The 20,528-nt window shown below is 45.6% G+C and overlaps 2 protein-coding genes and 1 pseudogene across 4 annotated transcripts; 2 read left to right on the plus strand and 1 right to left on the minus strand.

Moving 5' to 3' along the window:
• Nucleotides 1-6,009, plus strand: part of LOC138446416 (large ribosomal subunit protein uL1 pseudogene) — a 94,137-nt pseudogene extending 88,128 nt beyond the window's left edge.
• Nucleotides 93-10,540, minus strand: AP4B1 (adaptor related protein complex 4 subunit beta 1). 3 transcript variants are annotated; one of them, XM_069601190.1, is made up of 11 exons: nt 10,378-10,540; nt 9,747-9,934; nt 7,812-8,036; nt 7,237-7,367; nt 6,563-6,710; nt 5,492-5,988; nt 4,058-4,141; nt 2,752-2,855; nt 1,786-1,993; nt 1,084-1,365; nt 93-838 (listed from the first exon to the last, which is right to left on the minus strand). In XM_069601190.1, the coding sequence occupies exons 2-11, from the start codon at nt 9,857-9,859 to the stop codon at nt 411-413; spliced, it is 2,220 nt and encodes a 739-aa protein (XP_069457291.1). In that variant the 5' UTR covers nt 9,860-9,934; nt 10,378-10,540; the 3' UTR covers nt 93-410. The 3 variants fall into 3 exon arrangements, with proteins under 3 accessions (XP_069457291.1, XP_069457273.1, XP_069457283.1); XM_069601172.1 differs by lacking the exon at nt 10,378-10,540 and adding an exon at nt 10,134-10,279; XM_069601182.1 differs by lacking the exon at nt 10,378-10,540 and adding an exon at nt 10,035-10,213.
• Nucleotides 10,425-18,789, plus strand: DCLRE1B (DNA cross-link repair 1B). Its single transcript, XM_069601202.2, has 4 exons — nt 10,425-10,938; nt 11,768-11,933; nt 12,694-12,876; nt 15,641-18,789. Exons 1-4 carry the CDS (start codon nt 10,750-10,752, stop codon nt 16,729-16,731), a joined length of 1,629 nt encoding a protein of 542 aa, XP_069457303.1. The 5' UTR covers nt 10,425-10,749; the 3' UTR covers nt 16,732-18,789.
• Nucleotides 18,790-20,528: the final 1,739 nt, after the last annotated feature.

The raw sequence follows: 20,528 nt of genomic DNA on the forward strand, positions 1-20,528 counted from the left end.
AGCCTAAAAAGCATGATTAAAATATTATAACAGTAAGGAATTTACTGTAGTAATCCAGGGAAGAAAAGATGACCCTTACAAACTGATATCCCTGCCAGTTTCCAGACACATCAGACATCTTTAATTAGTAAAATAATCCCTTAAACTAATTAGAAAAGAATACAAATTCTACCCTCACCCTCTCCCCAACAACATTAACCTTTACAACATCACTTGGAAAATGGGGTCATTCACCAATATGTATGAGAGGAACATGTCAATGTTCTTTGGACAAAAATGGAAGAATCTTCACTCCCAGCTTCCCCTTCTCCTTTGCATTTGATATTATCTGGACTTACAAGCAGTGATAATAAGAAAACTAAGGAACTCTGACAGCTATTCACCTCACTATGGACAGACAAGAAGCCATGTTATGATTTTATGTCTCCAATCGTTCCGATCACAGTTTCTAAAACAGAAATAAAACTCTTCAGTGTCTCTGTCCTCGCCTCGCTTTGTTTCACTGAGATCTGCATTTGCAAGTTCGCAGGCTCCAGCAGCAGTTCTGTTAGGAACAGACAGCCAGTGTCGTCCTGAGCACTGAGGTAGGCTTTCCATGGCTGAGTCCCAGCCCGGCTCATCGCGATGGTCTGGATGTTCACGACTTGCAGCGCCATCTGCAGGGTGTCAGGATGGACTGCTCCCTGCCACGGGAACACCTGCTGATGAGCAACTTTGAGGCTCAGCCAAGTTTTCTCAAAACACTCAGCAGTAAGCTGGTGATTGGGGATGAGCATGAGGGCTCCAGAATCAGGGAGTTCCTGAACCCTCTCCTTGTTCTCTTCGGGAATCAGGGATCCTACAAGAGTCAGAAAGCTTATTTAAGAGACGCTCTCAGTCTGCTGAAACTACATTTTAAAATCTAGATTTCTGAAAGTACACAATGTGATTTTTATCTTTGGAGAAATGGCTTAAATAACCAATGGCAAATTTTCTTGTTCACAAAGACAAAATTCAAGCAACAATCTGAAGTTTAGCTGGGGTACTTTACTCTCTACCATAAAGATTTTTCATGACAAGATAGAAAATAAGGTTGATTTTTACCTGATGTGGGAAAGGCTGCAGTGTTAGGAAGCTCTGGGCCATGATGTTCTACTCCCTGGCATTTAGCTATGGTTGCCCAGCGGGCTTTGCCATATACTGGCACCAGAGTGTTGAAGTCCAAGGCCCAGCTGTTCACAGGTCTTTCTGCCTGATCCTCCAAAAGTCTGAGGGAAGGGTCAGATTCAGGGCTACACAGGATCTGCTTTGCTTCACTGATGCCAGCTAAGAGGAGGCGGTAATAGAAGAGACCTCGGTCTCGTACTGCCATGTCCTTTTCTTCCTCTGAGGAAAGATAACAGGTTGAGTTAATTAAAAATAAAAACATTCTTTCTATCCCTGTGCCCACCAGAATAGGAGGGAGGAAACCCTAGAAAATGTTGACATTTTCTCCTTGGGTCCCAGACACAGCTCATCAAACAATGAAAGCTGTGAGAACCTCTACGACCGACGTGAAAGTGTTAGTCGTTCAGTTGTGTCTGACTCCTTGTGATCACATGGACTGTAGTTAACGAGGCTCCTCTGTCCATGGAATTCTCCAGGCAAGAATACTGAGTGAGTTGCCATTCCCTTCTCTGGGGGATCTTTCCAACCCAGGGATCAATCCCGGGTCTCCTGCATTGCAGGCAGGTTCTTTATCATCTGAGCCACCAGGAGGTATACACAACTGGCCACAGCAAGTACCATTTCCTCTGAAGAGCCTACCTATGCAGTAGTGTAACAAGCGGCCTAGCATGTCCTGGCACTCAGCTGGGCGAGAGAGGAAGAGGCGCAGCACAGCTGTGAGCAGCTCCATCTTGACAGCAGGGAACGTCTCTGACTTCACATTCTCTATGAAGTCTTCCAACACATAAGGAGCATTGGGGATTCTCTTCCCATGGACACCGAGTAACCAGATAAGTGCCTGCTTCCCCTAGGGAATTAGGGAGTAAGAACAGATGCTTAACATTTGGCTGTCCAAAACCCAGGCGAGAGCAGACGGCAGACAGCAGCAGGGTTTGCTTTTCCCCTAGAGTTAGCAGAAAAAGTGTATTTTACTTGCTTCAGCTTGCATTTATTGATCTACCCCCTACTAAACTCTCAAACAGGAACGAAATTCTACACAAAAAAGGAGACTTATGACTCTCACGCCTATGTTGTTTAAGCAATAAAGATTCCTCAGTTTTGGGGCTTTGGCCCCAATTTGGAGTTTCATGCTTCAGTGGAAGTTACTGGAAGATTTCCCTAAGTGACTCCATTAAAGTGGTGATTAACCTAGAGTGCACATCAGAATCGCCTGCAAGGCTTCTTGAAACTGTATGTGTCCAGGGGTTCCCACTTCTGAATAGCTGAGTAGATCTGGGATGAAGCGTAAACACACGTAGAAAGTCCACAAATGACTCTGCTTTTCATGCCAGCTGAAAACCCTATGGTCTAAATCTCTCACTCAAAATAATGAATACGTTATATGAGAATAACGGTTATCAAAATATTTGTGAGGAAACCATAGTTAAATTCTAATGTTTTCATAATTTATATCCTGCCTACACCCAAAAGAGAATCTGAGGTGGCAACTGATTCTAAGAATTCCCACTTCAGACACTGCATAGAAAGAATAATTCGATTCCATTTCACAGAGCAGGTCCCAAGCACTTCCCCTTTATCAGGAAGTAAAGGAGAATCGTAGTCTACCTCGCTGTCTTGAATGTTCTCCTCACAGCCGGGCAGGGCCTGACACACAGCTTCCGTACACTGAGGACACAACCATGCCAGGTCTCGGAAAGTCTGCACCACCACTGCAGCAAGCTCAGGACACAAGAGCACAGGGTTAGAGCCTCCGTGTGGGAAGGAATCTTAAGAAAAGTCACACAGTCAGGCGGCAGGAGTGTCTGCAAAATGGGTGTTGGAGGGGGTGGTCAGTGATCACCTGAGAAAGGTCTGGCACGGGCAACAAGTTCTTAAATGAATGTTGCTCTTCCCTGATTGCCATCAGGATACAAGAATTAATGTATGCAAAGGCACTTGGTAAACTGGAAAGCCATATACAAATGTGGGGGAGTGCTGCTGTTGAATGATGCTCTGAAGTATAAATGGAGACACTAGGGCTGGGGCTACGGTGAAGCCAGCAAGGTGCCAGGTTGTAAAACATAAGAGGACACACAGAGGTAGCACCTGCAGGAACCTGAGACTGAGTGACTCTCTATATACATTACATGTGTATATATATATATATATATATATATATATATATATATATATACTCTTTTCTCGTAAGGCTTTTTTTTTAGCTGTGCTGGGTCTTCGTCGCTGTGCGGGCTTTTTTCTAGTTGCGGTAGGTGGGGGCTACCCTCGCGTTGCTGAGCATGGGCTTCTCATTGCTGCGGCTTTTCTTGTCGCAGGGCATAGGCTCTAGGTGCATGGGCTTCAGTAGTTGTGGCACACCGGCTTAGCTGCCCCACTGCATGTGGGATCTTCTCAGACCAGGGACTGAACCGGTGTGCCCTGCATTGGCAGGTGGATTCTGACACTAGGCCGCCAGGGAAGGCCTCCGTTCTGGCTCATCACAGGACACTGCAGATAGATCCCTGTGCTGTACAGTAGGACCTTGTTGTTTACCCATGCTCTATATAGTAGTGAGCGCCTCTTTAAATGTCTGTATTCTTGGCACCTTGTTTGTGTCATTCTAGTCCCAGGTCTGGCAGCCACTGCTTACAGTTGCTGTTGTGAAGCAAAAAGAGGGACAAAGGTGGGGAAATGACAAGCAAGGTCATCCTAGCACCCTTCATTAGCTAAACAACAGCCTTGAACACTCACGGCAACCTGAAGACTCCCTGCCCTGTTAGGTCTATATGCTCCTCTGATGGCAACAAATGATGACGTAAAGAAAAACTTAAACCTCTCATATTCAACAACAAACATGTTCTGAGAAACCATCACAGGCCAGGAAATTGGTCCTCCTCTGAAACACACAAAAAAATCCTAGAATGGTAGCTATTACCCGTGGTAATGTGCTCTTGTCGAAGGCCCAGCAACTCTGTTAGAATCTGAATACACTGATCCGTATAGGTCCTGGCGATGCCACCTACAGAGGAAGGAAAGCAGAAAATGTGTTAAGTCAAATATTAGCACCTCATTCTAAAACAATTTCCTACCAACCAAAAACAAAGAGGACCGGAAATACCTAAAAAAAAAAAAGAATCACACCTTGCTTGATGAAATAAGAATTTAAGGGAACTTAGGTAAAAATGAATTCCCTATTGAACAAGGTTGAAAATTTCAGAGTATTTATGTGGCAGCCAGTTTGTTGCAGCACACCTGCACAGGAGTACTCCTGCTGGGGACACTTGACCGCAGCCTCCAGATGGCAGGGTTTCTACTCCCCTCTTTGTTTCCTCTTTTCTGCCCCTAAAAATAGCCATACTTTATTCTACATAGGAGAGTTCCTCCTCCTCCTCCTTCCCTTGAAGTCCTCCAAAACTGAGCTCTCCAGCTGCTTTCATGTTGTGGCTCACTTTAGCTCTTTAAATTCCAGACATGGTAGTGTGAAAAGGTCTGTAGGCCTTAGGTTTTACTCCATGTTGGTCTACTCAGCATAATACAGAGTAGCCCAGAGTAGAAGCTCAATAAATGATTGTTGAATTGACACAGGACTTTGAGTCAGGAAAGTTGGGTTTCAGTCCCAGTTCAGGAACTATATAAACTTCGGGCAATTTAAGAATCTTTTTGTGCCCGAGTTGCTTCATCTTGAAAACGAAGTTAATAACCACTTGTCCACTTTTCTTGACTGTCTCACAAGACTGTAGGAAGATGACATACAGAAAAGCATTTTCAGTAAGGTACAACAAGAGGCAATATAAATTGTGTTGGACTTCCCGGATGGTCTGACAGTGGATGGGAATCTGCCTGCCAATGCAGGAGGACACGGGTTCAAGCCCTGTTCCGGGAAGATCCCATATGCTGTGGGGCAGCTAAGCTCGGGAGCCTCAACTACCCAGCCAGCGCACCAGAGCCCGAGAGCTACAGCTAGGGAAGCCAGCGCACCTAGAGTCCATGCTCCACAGCAAGAGAAGCCACACAATGAGAAGCCCGTGTACACAACAAAGAGTAGTCCCCGCTTCCTCAACTAGAGAAAGCCTCAGAGCAGCAACTAAGACCCAGTGCAACCCAAAATAAATAAATGTTTTTTAAAATCAATTAATTAATCATGTGATACTTTGAATCACCTGTAGTCTATATCCTAGAAAAGACGTGGCAACGCCGGTGTTGGCCAAAAGAGCCTTCCTCCCCCACGTATTTGCAGTCACTGACCCAGTGTTTTGAAGCTAGATCCTTTCCCTTGAAGCAAGACTCATTCCCTTTTGCTCTCCGTGGTTCCCCAGCTCTCTAGCTGTTTGGTGTAGGCTTTCATGAAGGAAAAGCAGCAGACACCTACCAATGGCGAGGATGGCAGCCTGCGCGAAGTCGGCGGACACGTCGGTGCAGTACCCTCGAAGCTCCTCCAGCACCTGCTGCACATTCTCGTCGTTCACCAGCTCACACAGCACTTCCACCTTCTGGAGCTTGATGTAGTGGGGCTCCGAATAGGAGCAGAAAAACTTCTTGTAGTGGCTGCTGAAGTGACCTGGCAAGCTGTGCAGGATCTGGCGTACATGACAGAGGGCAGCAAAGCAGAGCTCTCGACTCTCTGAAGAACAGGCAGCCAGCAGAGGGCCCTTGACTTGCATGAGCACGTCGGTCTGCACGTGGGGGAATTTTTTGGCCAAGATCAGAAAGAGTTTGGTGGCTCCCATAACCACGCCTGGGCTGCTGCTCTTGAGAAAACTGTCCAACAGATTGAGAATGTCAAACAGCTCCTCCTCACTTCGGGGTTGGTAGCGGAGCAGAAAGTTCAAGACTTCAGCCTGGCCCCACTGGTCCAGTTTTGACATTCTATCCAAAAAAGAAAACAAATGGGCTATGTTAGCAACAAAATTAGGACCACCTCCATGCGATTGCTCTGTCACTAGTCATCTGCTCATCACGATAAGGGGAGAATTCTTAAAAGTAGGTTGTACTATAATTGAATTATTCTTTTTACATATTACTTAAAGTTTATACAAAGTCTTTAAATAACAAGATGAGTTCACAGTACAAATGCATTCTCATCTAGGGCCAAAGACATGATTGCTATAGCCTAGACCCAGACTCTCTACATTGTAAGATAGTATGTGTGAATGGCTTAGTTTGGGGGACATAATGACTGCAGGGACAGAACCTATCCCCGAAGGATCTTTCTGCCATCTCTCTATATTATCAAAAGAAACTAAGACCAAAAAAAAAAAAAAAGACACACAAAACTTACAATGAAACATGAGGTAGTTAATGGTTACAGTTAACTTTTTTTTTTACTGCTCTACAAAAGTTATTCAAGAACCTCTCCTTCATTCAATACATCAACAAGATCCGACTATGATGCAGAGATGCAGATCTGATCATGATAAAAAGAGAACAGAGGTGTCCAAACCGATTTAAGAGATGGTGGGCGATGGGCTTATTGATGACTACACCTCCTTCCTGTTTCAGAATTTCCTCTAGAGACCTTAGGCAGTTCACAACCACAATTGGATCCTGGTCGCGCAGCAAACTATATAATTCATTTACCAGGGCACCATCTACAAAAGAACAAAGATCTCATATAAACAGAACCTTCAGAGTCATGGGGATAGAGCCAGAATACTAGTTCCAGGCAGACAAAACTGAACCTCTCTGCTATTACACAAAAGTAACAAAAGCAGTAACAATGTACAAGGCTAAAAATTGCCATTTCCAGACTATCCTCAGTAGTTGATGCAAAGAATTTCACCTGAACCCCAAAGAAAGAACTTCTTTAAGCTCAGAAAATACCAAGCCTTGCATCCTACTTAAAAGAGACACCTACGGTGGAAGGGAAGTTCAAGAGGGAGAGGATACATGTATATTTCTGGATGATTCACGTTGTTCTACGGCAGAAACCAACACAACATGTAAAGCAATTATCCTCCACATAAAAATAAATTTAAGAAATAAAATGAAATTTTAAAAAAGGGATATCCAGTAGAACCACATTATTATTTTCTATCAAACGACATAATGTTTCACAAAGTCATATAACGGAAGCACAGATAAATACTGATGATGATAGATTACATTGAAACTTACCCACTTCGGAGTCACCATGAAGATTATGCATCTTGGCACAGCCAAGGACTGCTACCCTCCTGACATATGAAGCCTTATCCCGCAGACCATTGAGAATTGGCTGTTGGATATATTCCTGCACACCAGGCATCCTAAGCAACACATTCTGGAGTCAGCCAGATCCTAAAGTACTAGTGTTGACATAATTTAGCCCCTATTCACTTAACAGAGGGCTTAGTAGATGTTTGAATATGCATTGGTCAGATTCTTCTCCACAAACTCAAGAAAGCTGCTGCCAAACTTAAAATGCATCACTTGACTTTTCATGTGGAATAATGCTACACGGGCAAGTTAAAATACACGCACATTTAGAAATCTTTAACCATCTCACTGAGAGTAAGGTAGAAAAAAATCCCTTAATAAAACCATCTATATAGTTTTTTAAACCAAAGTAATGGCTGACAACCTGAGTTCAGGTTACAACCGTGTTTTCCCCAGTATTAAGGAACTCAAATAAATTGTCCTCATTAAAAATCTGCCTGTGACCACATGAACTCTTCAGCCACTGAGATGCAGGAAGGGGAGAGAGAGCTCACCTGAGGCTACACATGCTCCGTAATGCCAGCCCTCGCACCATCGGGTTGGGGTCCGAACAGTCTTTGCACAGTGTATTGATGGCCAGGAGAGCCAGATCTGGTTTCAGGGGAGCGTAGGTACACATGTAGAGATAAACTAACTTCTTCTGAACAATATCCACAGTGGCACTAGCTTTCACCATTTCCATGAAAACACCAGACATGTCCACCCCTTGAGTCATGTGCCTGAAACCAATACACACAGCAGGGAAAAGTAAAATATATAATCCCCAACCCACCACCACCAACCTACAGAAAGCCTTTTACTTATACATGTCCTGGATAGCTAACTAGACTGTGACCTTTCAGAGGGAAGCAACCAGGTCTACCTTTTCTATCATATCACACAAAACTTAACATGGCCTGCAATAAACGTTCTTCTGTTCATTCAACAAACACTTACAGAATTCCTAGTATTGATGCATTCCAACGGCATTCAGCTTTTACATTCCAGGGATATGTTCTGGGGACATAATCTGAGGAAGGCATGTTCTCGGATCTGAAGGAACTCAAATCTACCGAGCGGGCAGACAAGGACACCTCTAATTACAGAATGACTGATAAGCATCACAACAGAAATAACAGATAAGGTGCAGTGGGTATCTAACACTGCCAAGAAGTAATACTTGAGTCAAATTAGCAGGAGCTCCAGGGAAGTGTAGTAGATAGGTAATGATACACACCGTAAGGCATGTGGACATGAGCAAGAATGGTATATTCTTTTGACAGTCTGAAGGTAGTTAACAGGGTGTTCCTTGGATGTTATGGTAAGAAATTTGGACTTTATTCTGTAGATCACAGCAAACTGTGATCTCCTATAGGAATTTGAGGGGATGTCTGTTCAAAATGCAGATTCCTGGGTTCCATCCCACCTACTGAAATCAGAATTACTGGATTGAATGAAATTTTTACATTTTCTTAAAAAGCATTAAAGAAGCATGAAAAAAGCATAAAAAGCATTAAAATTTTAAAAAGCATTCTTAAAAACTTCCGTGCCTGCTAAAGTTTGTGATAGAAAGTCTGCTACAGGCAAGAGATACATTGTCAAATTCATATATTGGAAAATCATTCTAACTGAAATGGGAGCAAGATGACCTAATACTCTGCTGTTGTTTTAGTCACTCAAGATGACCTGATACTTTGTTGTTGTTTAGTTGCTAAGACATATCTGACTCTTTTTGCAACCCTATGGCCTGTAGCCTGCCAGGCTCCTCTGTCCTGGGATTTTCCAAGCAAGAATCCTGGAGTCTGTTGTCATTTCCTTCTCCAGGGGATCTTCCTGACCCAGGTATGAAACTGGAGTCTCCTGCATTGGCAGCAGATTCTTTACCACTGAGTCAGCAGGGAAGCCCTGACCTATTCTTAAACCACTGCAATTCTTTTTAATAAAGAAAGCAGAACAGCAGTGCCAATTTTTAAAAAAGAGGACGGATATTTAGAACCATAAATCCATACCACCTGACTTGAGCAGTGAAGATCAGGTGTCATCAAGACTGACTCCCACATTTGGGCAGCTGGGTGGTGACATTTATCAACACAATACAAGCAGAAGAGAAGGTGGAGGGAAGAATGCAGGTGCTATTTTGCATGTCTTTGAAGAAATATCCAGGCAGAAATGCCAAGCAAGCAATAGGATGTGTGAGTCTGAGGATAAAAAAGGACGTTTGTACTAGATATAGATCAGCAGTACAAGTTCAAGATATGGTTGAAATCACCCAGCTGAGTAAAAGAAGCAAAATATGCCCCACAAGGGAGACTTATATGTCATTCCGGAGAAGCAGAAAGGCCAAACCGTACAACTGCCATGTATGAAAATTCATTAACTCTTTCTGCGCAGCCATGGGGAGAGAGGCCTGCTGGGGATGGCAATGGGGGAATTAGGGCGTTAGGTGATACCTAATCACTCGCTGGATGACACTCCGATAGCGCAGCCTATCAGCCTGAATGTGAGGATTACACAGAGCCTTCTTCAGCTCCTTCACCACGTCCTCGGAGCCAAGGTACGGCATCTTCTCCAACAGTCACGGGGCAGTTTCCACAGATCCCTAGGGAACTCGGGCTCCTTCTAGCCCTGATGTGGGGACCTGGGTAAAGGAAATGTCAGTCAGCGAAGGGACAACAGGCGCGATCTCGCCCCAGCCTTGTCTTCCCGAAGGCCCGCAACCAGGACCTAGCATACTCAACTTCAACCCTCTTGCTTCCGGGAGCAGCCCACCCGAGGCTCTGCGATTCTATCCCGGGACCCGCAGGCTGGTTCACCCCGCCCACAGAGCTCTCCCCAACCTCTAGGTCCTCGGCTTGATTTCCAGCCCAGCAGCCAACTGTCCGTGAAACCCTCCCTCTCCAGTTCCAGCCTTTCTTGCGCCTCCACGCGGTTGCCGTCACCTAGAGGCCCAATCAAGCTCTCTGCGGAAGTCCCGCCTCCTCCAGAGGGACCGCGTATTGCAGCTGCCAATCACCCTCTCCCAGTGAGCGCCGAGCGCAGCCTGGATCCCGACCTTTGGGTGCCCTTCCCCCAACCTCTCACCTCCCGGCGCTGCTGCGCGGCTCCCTGTGGCGGAGCTGCTGCGGGCAATCGGAAGTTGACTACTTCGGCCTGTCTCCGCCCAGCAGCGCGCGCTTTGAGTGCCGGGCTTCTGCCCCTGGTCCTGCGCGTTCGGGGGAGTGGCGCTCGGTTGGGCGCCTTCTGCGGTTTGAGATTCCATCCAAACTCCTACCAGCAAGGTCACTTCCTTCTTTCTGCCCAATCTGGCCATTCGTTCCCTCACTGGGCTGGCTTTTCCTTACGGTCTCTAGCCCTGTTCTTGCCCGAGCATGTTTTTTTTCAGGGCGGCATGGTAGGAGCCTCACACAGGAGCTCTGTTCCCATGAACCCACTGGTGACTCGAACCCCGCCACCATGAACGGGGTCTTGATCCCTCATACGCCCATCGCTGTGGATTTTTGGAGCCTGCGCCGGGCTGGCTCCGCCCGACTCTTCTTCTTGACCCACATGCATTCGGACCACACGGTGGGTCTGACTAGCACCTGGACCCGGCCCCTCTACTGCTCCCCAATCACGGCTTACCTCTTGCACCGTCACCTACAGGTACGGGGGGCTGGAGTCGGCCTCGGAGAATTAGTCCTGGCATCTGGGTGGGGTCTTCCGATCTGTCAGCCTTGGAGTCATAGAGTTGTGGCCAGGAGAATTGATTTTTACAAAAGCGACAGTTTTGGGGAACCCAGAAGTGCATATATTAAACCCAGAACAAGAGTGGTTTCTAACTGTCCGGCTTGGGATGTTTCCCCGATAAAACTGGGGAGGACTTCTAGGCCTTTCAAGGAAACTGTTCCTACTTCTTCACATAAGCTAGGCCAGTGTTTTCCAAACTTGGCTCCTAAGAATTCATCTAATGTTCTGAGTAAGATTCTCCAGTGCCTCCCTCCTCCAGCGTTTGAATCAGTAGACATAGCTGATGTAGTCCTGGAAATCTGGCTGGAATTTTTTTCACAGGTACCCCCCAAGGGCTACCCTGGTGGCTCAGACGGTAAAGAATCCGCCTGCAATTCGGGAGACCTGGGTCCGATCCCGGGGTCGGGAAAATCCCCTGGAGAAGGGTGTGGTAACACACTCCAGTATTCTTGCCTGGAGAATTCTATGGACAGAGGAATCTAGTGGGCTACAGTCCATGGGGTGGCAAAGAGTTGGCCACGACTGAGTGACTGAGCACAGCACTCCAAGGGGTTATTATGATTTGGAAAGTTGAGGAATGGTTGAGTAGACTTGCTTTCTGGACTCTAAATTTAGCCTTCTAGGAAGGATGGGGTAGAGAGAGGGAGGAGGAAGAGAGGACTGTGGTCCCTATCACAGCTTCTCATCCAGGGAGGTATCAGGGAGAGGCGTCTGTGTTTCCTGGGATGACCTGCTGTTTCTTCAGGTATCTAAGCAGTGGATCCGAGCCCTGGAGGTTGGTGAGAGCCATGTCCTGCCTCTAGATGAAGTTGGGCGAGAGACCATGACGGTCACCCTCTTGGATGCCAATCACTGCCCTGGCTCTGTCATGTTTCTCTTTGAAGGATACTTTGGAACCATCCTCTACACAGGTGGGCTTCCAGAGGGGTCCTTCCCACTTTCCCAGCCTAGACACTCTTTTTTTTTTTTTTTTTGACCTAGCACTATGGTTTTCAAGATCTTAGTTCCCCAACCTGGGATTGAACCAGTCCTGCCAGCAATGAAAGCACTGAATCCTGGACTGCCAGAAAATTCCCAACATTACTTTTCTTGAGTAGTTTTGATTCATAGTAGAAGCCTGGAAGCTTCCTAGCTTCATGTCACATGAGCACAATGACCCTTTCTCAATTAATTTTCCATTCTTTAAGGGTACAGTTCAGTTCAGTTAAGTTGCTCAGTTGTGTCCAACTCTTTGCAACCCCATGAATCACAGCACGCCAGGCCTCCCTGTCCATCACCAACTCCCAGAGTTCACTCAAACTCACATCCATTGAGTTGGTGATGCCATCCAGCCATCTCATCCTCTGTCATCCCCTTTTCCTCCTGCCCCCTATCCCTCCCAGCATCAGAGCCTTTTCCAATGAGTCAACTCTTCGCATGAGATGGCCAAAGTACTGGAGTTTCAGCTTTAGTATCATTCCTTCCAAAGAACACCCACTTTGCAAAGAGTAATGAAAATGCAGGAGCACGATGGAGACATTGCCACAAAGAAACTCTGCTACATTAGATCACTACTAGACTCTAGTTTTTTCCAAGATGCCAATAGGCAAATGCCCATCTGCTGTTGGAATTGGGAGAGGCTTGTCTTCTATGCTTTTGTCTCTGACTATGCCTCCCATATTTTTTTCCCAGGTGATTTTCGGTATACACCATCCATGCTGAAGGAGCCAGCCCTGAGACTGGGGAAACAGATTCATACCTTATACCTAGACAATACCAATTACAACCCAGACCTAGTTCTTCCTTCCCGAGAAGAAGCTGCCCGCCAGATTGTTGACCTCATTCGAAAGCATCCACAACATAACATAAAAATTGGTGAGGGTTTTCCTTTTTCTCTCACTCATGGAACTAGTGAATCTAGGTTCTTTGGGGGTTCTTACATCTTTCATGTCTTTGTGCAGATCTCTTTTTCTCCATGAAATCTACCCTGACATTATTTAAAAGTACATCTCTGCTCCCACATTCCCAACCTCAGATCCCCTAAGCCAATTCAACTTTTTCACTTTTTCATGGTACTCAACTTCCCACAGACTTCATGTTTTCCTGTATTGTTGCTTATTGTTGATTGCCTATCCCCACTTCTGCCACACACACGTTTATTCCTTGAGAGCATGGTTGGAGGTGGGAAGAAGCCTTATGTGTTTGTGTCTTCCCCTGCTAGAATGGAAATTTCACAATAAACAGGCTCTTTGTTTCACTTACGGATATCTGCCAGATGCCTAGATTAATGCCTGATAGAGGAATTTGATATTTATTGATATTTATTTGATATTTATTAGAAAGTGAATACAGTTTATCAGAATGTAGATACTCAAGTGAGTGTTAAGCTTGTAATTAGATACATTGAAATTGCAGCTGGAATTGCCTTTTGAGATAGTTTATGAAAATCAGTTTTTATCTTTTTAAATGTAATAGATTTAATTCCAAATACCTTTTTTAAACATTTTAATTTATTTAGCTGTGATGGGTCTTAGCTGTGGCATTTGGGATCTAGTTCCCTGACTAGGGATTGAACCCAGGCCCCCTGCATTGGAAGCATGGAGTCTTAGGCACTGGACCACCAGGGAAGCCAAATGACTTTTTTGATTGTTTCCAAAATTGTAATAAATCCACAAAAGGAAGATTTGCCACCATGATGAATATTTTAAAAGGATATGCCCCAGCTCTGAAAGGAGTTTCAAAATAGGCTAAAACAGAGGCATTGAAAACAAATTGTATACCTTCTAGAGTGACACCAAATTGATGGAGAGATAGTCTCTTTCAGGATTGCTTGACTTCATGAAGAAATACCAGTCCTAAGTCTTCTCAGAGTTTTTAACACAGAATTTTCCTAGAGGAGCATAGCTGGCTAGGAGGGTACTACAGAAGGGCTTGATTAACTTTTCAGATATACAATAAGCCCATACTATGTGTCAAATATTCTGATAGGCAGTGGGAATAGAAAAATGAATAAAATATGAGGGTTTAAAGTCTAGTAGTAAAGGGCCTAGGATAAGTTTTTTTTTAAAAAGGGTAAGGGGGGATAGGGAGAGAGAAATCAGCTACATTTGTGCCCAAAGAGTGAGATTTTGAACCATGATGAGGAATAAAGTGGATATAAAGGAAATACAGGTTCTTTAAAGGAGGGCACAATCTGACTGTAGACTTGAAACACACCCTCAGAAAAGGTTTGTGAACAACTGTTTAAATAGCATCTCCTATATCTGTTATCATAAGCATTATCCAAATTCAGGCCTCCATTTCTTTCTCTCGAAGTACTATTTGGACCTTCTAACTGGTACTTCTGCTTTCAATATAGTCTTGTCCAGGCCTTCGAATAACATTGCTGCCACTTTTTTTTTTCCCCTAAAACCCTGCTCTGATCCTGTGATTTGAATTAGCCATTTTCCTGCTTTCAACTCCTCCATGACTCACCTTTACTTAACAGAATCAAATCCAAGCTCCCTAGCAGTACATGCAAAGCCCTCTGTTATATGGCCCTTGCTCACCTCTCTAGTGTCCTTTCTTACCCATTTCTTTCTGCCTTAGAAACACCAAAATGACCTCTCTTAAAATGTTCTCTGCCATCCCCTTCCCTTGGCAGATTAACTTGGACCCATCATTTAGGACTCAGCTAAGTGTTTGTTATCAGGAAGCTTTCCCTAACTCCATCAACTGGTAGATACTTCTCTGTACCCCATAATACTGTGTGCATGTCTCTAACATGCATTTTTTCTGGATCCTCATGTAGATGACACTCCCTGAGGGCTGAGATTGTTGTTTGTTTTCACAGTGCTAAACGCTTGGTAGGTGCTCTCCTTTGCTGAACTGAATCAATGAGTGGATTCTGTGTGAGCTTTCTCCCTACCCCATCCTCCATCTGTGCTCAGTCCCATCCCACCCTCTGTGACTCCATGGACTGTAGCCCGCCAGGCTCCTCTGTCCATGGGATTCTCCAGGCAGGAATACTGGAGTGCGTTGCCATTTCCTCCTCCAGGGGATTGTCCCAACTGCCTGCGTCTCCTAGATTGGCAGGTGGACTCTACCACTGAGCCTCCTGGGAAGCCCCATCCTCCATATACCTAGCTCACATGCACCTCCTTCCTGATATACAAACAGGGGATAGTCCCATTAACTTTGTGTATTTTTATTAAAACACTTGGTTGACTTATTAGGATTCCCCCATAGCTTCATTAAGGAGGGCATGGCAACCCACTCCAGTGTTCTTGCCTGGAGAATCCTCCACGGACAGAGGAGCCTGGTGGACCTCAGTCCTCAGGGTCGCAGAGTCTGACACGACTGAGCGACTAAGCACATAGCTTCACTGTGGCTTCTCTGGTGGCTCAGTGGTAAAGAATCCACCTGCCAGTGTGGGAGACGCGGGTTCAGTCCCTGTGTGAGGAAGATCCCCTGGAGGAGGAAGTGGCTACCCACTCCAGGATTCTTGCCTGGGAAATCCCATGGACAGAGGAGCCTGGCGGGCTACAGTCCATGAGGTGTCACAAAAGAGTTGGACATGATTTAGCAACCGAACAACTACAGTAACATAGCTTCATTGTCTTCCTTTGTTAGTTTCCCCAATCTCTTTAACATTATTCAGGACTCTACAGCCTGGGAAAAGAGTCACTGCTGGAGCGGCTGGCCCTGGAGTTTCAGACCTGGGTGGTACTGAGTCCTCGGCGCCTGGAATTGGTACAGCTGCTGGGCCTGGCAGATGTGTTCACAGTGGAGGAGAAGGCTGGCCGCATCCATGCTGTGGACCACATGGAGATCTGCCATTCCGCCATGCTGCGTTGGAACCAGACCCACCCTACCATTGCCATCCTCCCCACCAGCCGGAAGATCTACCGCTCCCACCCGGATATCCACGTCATCCCTTACTCTGACCATTCCTCCTACTCAGAGCTCCGTGTCTTTGTTGCAGCACTAAAACCTTGCCAGGTGGTGCCCATTGTCCGGCGACAACCCTGTAGGGACTACTTCCAGGACAGCTTGAGCCCCAGGCTCTCTGTGCCCCTGATTCCAGACTCTGTACAGCAATACATGAGTTCCTCCTCCAGAAATCCAAGTTTTCTCTGGCTGTTTTTAGAAAGGAAGCTCAAGAGACTGAGAACCCAGGGTGTCGTGTTTGAATCCCTTGAGGAAGATGCTGATCACTCTCAAGCTGACAGGGACTCAAAGAAGACCAAGAATGAGAACCTGGCTGGGGAGCTTGAGAAGCAGCCCTCCCGCCATCCTTTGCAAATCAAGAAGCAGTCGTTCCCAGATGTCTGCAGCCGAGAAGGGGAGGGGGCAGTCCCTTCCTCTGAGTCCCAGAAGATGATGACTATAGTAACTACCCCTTCGGATTTTCCGGTACACTTGAGGTCTACAAATGAGAAATTTCCTTCTCTGGAAACTGGGGAGGAAATTGGTGTAGGGCCCTACTTGGTACCCATGGGAGACAGTGTGGCCTTGGCAGGCACAGAGAACCAGAGAGCCTGGATGGGCCAGGATTCTCCCCTGTCTCCCAGCAGTGAGGCTGCCCCTCTTCTGGCTTCTGAGTGCAGGGGCCTGGCACTCAAATACCTTCTGACTCCAGTGAACTTTATCCAGACAGGATTTTCTTCCAGGGTCTTCGACCAGCAAGTGGAAAAATACCACAAACTCTTGAGTACAGACGGGAGAGTACAGAATGACAACCTTGCTTGATCCGACTGCACTTTTTTAAAAATGCATCAAGAGTTGTTTATTTTCAAAGTTAGCACTCTGTATTTCCACCACTAACAAATGGCAGTGCCACAGCCCTACTGTACTTTTGAAGATAGTGGTAGATGGCTTATTTGGGGCCTTTTCTGTGTTACAGGCCCACCCTGTAACAACACTTCTCAAGGTGTGTTCATTGGACTCCTGGTGCTTATGGAATCCTTGGTTCTCTAATTGACTGGTGTTTAAGAAACACTTTCCATTATAATACCTTTACAGTATTTGTGAGCACTTAAAAGTTCTGAGAAGTCCTATAGGAACTTTTAAACTTTGTTTAACCCAGTATTTCTGTAACCTTTTTGAACATGTAGTCCCCTTTTGTGACTGCAGAGAGAGATGAAGGGTCTTTTCAGAAAGGACCAGTTTATTCCCCCTGTTTGGCATGTCATGTGTCATTCCCCATGTCCCCTTCTGTCTCTTCCTAGATAAAAGTCCCTAGGTAGTTCTGTTCTTTAATTCAGGAACTGTGGTGCAGGAAGATAGAGTGGTGACCCAGGCAGCTTGCTCCAGTCCTGAATGTCACTGACCCCATCTAAGTCACTTCCTGTCTCTGCCTCAGGGAGGGAACAGGAAGTGATGAATGTCCTTAGAAAAGTGGAGAAAAATTCCACCTCTCCTCCATGAGAGTTTGCAGTTAGTGTCCCTGGGGACCTACCTGGAAGAGAGCCAGCTGGGGGGACTGGACGCCCCTCACCAAGGCAGTACCTGGAACTCAGCCGACAGTTAGGCTGAGGGTTAGAATGGGCCTCCCAGCCGCCTGGAGGCCCCAACTGTGTGGCAGAATAAGGTTACAGAAGATCAAATATGCTGCCAGGTAGTCCCGATTGGTCACATAACTGGGATATTTGCTGTCCCCCCTTCCACTCTATCTCCCCTCGTCCTCAGGTTGATAGCCAGAGGACACAGCCTGTTGGTTTTAGTATCCAGGGCAGAGACCAAGAAGCCAGCTGGTGGAAGGGGCGGGGGTGTGACGTTCTGCCCTGTCCTTCTGCTCACAGCCTGACAAAATGCCAAACCAATAAGCGCGACAGCCGATAGCATGGTCTCAGAGGGCACAGGCATGTGGAGCTGGACACATGGATAAAAACTTGTTTCACAGTGGAGCTCAAACCTTCCCAGTGACGAGGCCTGTGTTTCTTTTGCAGAGGGGAGGAAATTGTCTATTTCTGGAGGAAGATATGAAGAGTTTAGAAAGCAAAATAAGGCCTTTCTCTAGGGCAAGCTATACACAGTTCTGTTTTGTCAGTGACCTTCACTGCAACCCTCCCGTGGGCCTACTAGGAACCATACTGGTGAGGCCTGTGGGGCAGCAGGGGACGTGGGCACTGTCCTGGGCATGAGTCCAAGGCCTGGGCAAATAGAGATCCCAGGCTTCCATAACAGAGCCTCAGTTTCTCATCTGTAAACCAGGCATTGAGATGCTTGTGTGTGTGCTCAGTCGTGTCTGACTATTTGCAACCCCATAGACTGCAGCACCTGTCCATGGGATTTCCCAGACAAGAATACTGGAGTGGGTTGCCATTTCCGTCTCCAGGGGATCTTCCTGACCCAGGGATCGAACCCACATCTCTCGTGTCTCCTGCATTGACAGGCGGGTTCTTGACCACTAGGGCTACCTGACCTCTCCTGACTGCTATGGACCTTAGATAATTGGTCAGATTCCTAGCTCAGTGCCTTCCACGTGCTGGGTATTTCAAATATTGGTTCTCTTAGCCTCTGGTTCTTAAAATTATTCTCTGATAAAATAAACTTTGGAGGTCATAAACTATAAAGAAGGAAAAAAACTTCTTCCATGTGGATCAGTTGTCTTCTAGTCTTTTTCTGTGTGTGCAAATATATTAAATGTACAATTTTTTTCCAAATTGGGGTAATACTGTATACAGTTTTATATCCTGCATTTCACTTTAATATCTTAAGCCCTTTCTCATACAAAATGTCATTTTAATAGTTTTATAATACCCTATTGTGGGTATACCTTAATTAAACTATTTGTTTTATTTATCATTTTGTGTGCTCTTTCTTTCACAGTTATACATATTGCAATGAATATCCTTATGCCTATGTCATGGCATTTGTGTTTATTTTCTTGGACTTAATTGCTGGAAGTGGGATAACAGTTTTAAGGTTTTGTAATTTAGTTTTAAGTGTAGTTGATTTCCGATGTTGTGTTAACTTCTGCTGTACAGCAAAGTGATTCAGTTATACATATGTATACACATATATATACATATCGGAGAAGGCAATGGCACCCCACTCCAGTACTCTTGCCTGGAAAATCCCATGGATGGAGGAGCCTGGTAGGCTGCAGTCCATGGGGTCGCTAAGAGTCAGACACGACTGAGCGACTTCACTTTCTCTTTTCACCTTCATGCATTGGAGAAGGAAATGGCAACCCACTCCAGTGTTCTTGCCTGGAGAATCCCAGCGATGGGGGAGCCTGGTGGGCTGCCGTCTATGGGGTCGCACAGAGCCGGACGCAACTGAAGCGACTTAGCAGCAGCAGCATATATACATATATACATATAATGGAAAAGAATATGAAAAAATACGTATATGTATCCATTCTTTTTCATATTCTTTTCCATTATGGTTTATTACAGGATATTGAGTGTAGTTCCCAGTGCTGTACAGTAGGACCTTGTTTATCCATTCTCTATGTAGTAGTTTGCATCTGCTAATCCCAACAGTTTAAAGTTCTTGATGCAAATGGTGCCTAGTTGCCCTCTAGGAGGTTTCCTTACTACCTTTTCTGCAGAAGAGGGTAGCAGTAAAATACTATGAAAGGGCTTCCCTGGTGGCTCAGTGGTAAAGAATCCACCTGCCAATGCAGGAGATAAGGGTTTGATCCCTGCTCCAGGAAGATCCCACACGCCACAGAGCAACTAAGCAACTATAGAGCCTGTGCTCTAGAGACCAGGAGCCCCAACGACTGAGCCCATGAGCTGCAACTGTTGAAGCCTGTGGACCCTAGAGCCCGTGCTCCGCAGCAAGAGAAGCCACTGCAATGAGAAGCCTGCACACAACTAGAGAGTAGCCCACAGGCAGCAATGAAGACCCAGCACAGCCAAAAATAAATAAAATTTAAAAATACCACGAAGACTCATTAAGTTCAAATGATGTTATTAGGATGGTAGATGTCAACACATGGAAAATCACCTTGCGTACTTAATAAATATTTACTAAGCTATGTGGGCAAGGTTTAGACTTCGTCTGGGAGCCTCTGCTGTCTCACTTCTGTGCTATGCAAAGGTGGCTGGGAGAGATAAGGCAGTCTTCAGTACAAGGGCCCCCAGATGGGAGTTATCTTCTAGCACGAGGATACTTGCCCACTCTTGGCACATGCTGTGTCACACGTATTCCTTGAAGCGGGATTTACATGAATTCAGATGGTGGGCGGAGGGTGAGAAGCAAAGGGCTTTGAGAAATGTAGTTGTCGGTGGCATGTCTATGTATTAACAATGGTAAGATTCCATACTATTCAAAATCAAATTTTCTGGCTTATAGTAGAGATTGGCAGTTGTATTATTTGATTTCTTAACACTGTCATACAAAAATGCTCCAATGCATGTATCTTTAAGAAGCCAATTTATTTTTAGTCTAAGGATGACCCCATTGATCTGTGAAGATCTTGCAATTAAGCTTCAACTTACTGGGAGACAGAAAGTTCCCTAGAGATCAATTAGTTATTTGCTTCATGATCTGTGAGAAAACTTGTACTTTTCCACAAGGAGACTGACAGTGAT

This window comes from Ovis canadensis, chromosome 1, assembly GCF_042477335.2.
Source record: "Ovis canadensis isolate MfBH-ARS-UI-01 breed Bighorn chromosome 1, ARS-UI_OviCan_v2, whole genome shotgun sequence".
In the NCBI taxonomy this organism is placed as follows: domain Eukaryota; kingdom Metazoa; phylum Chordata; class Mammalia; order Artiodactyla; family Bovidae; genus Ovis; species Ovis canadensis.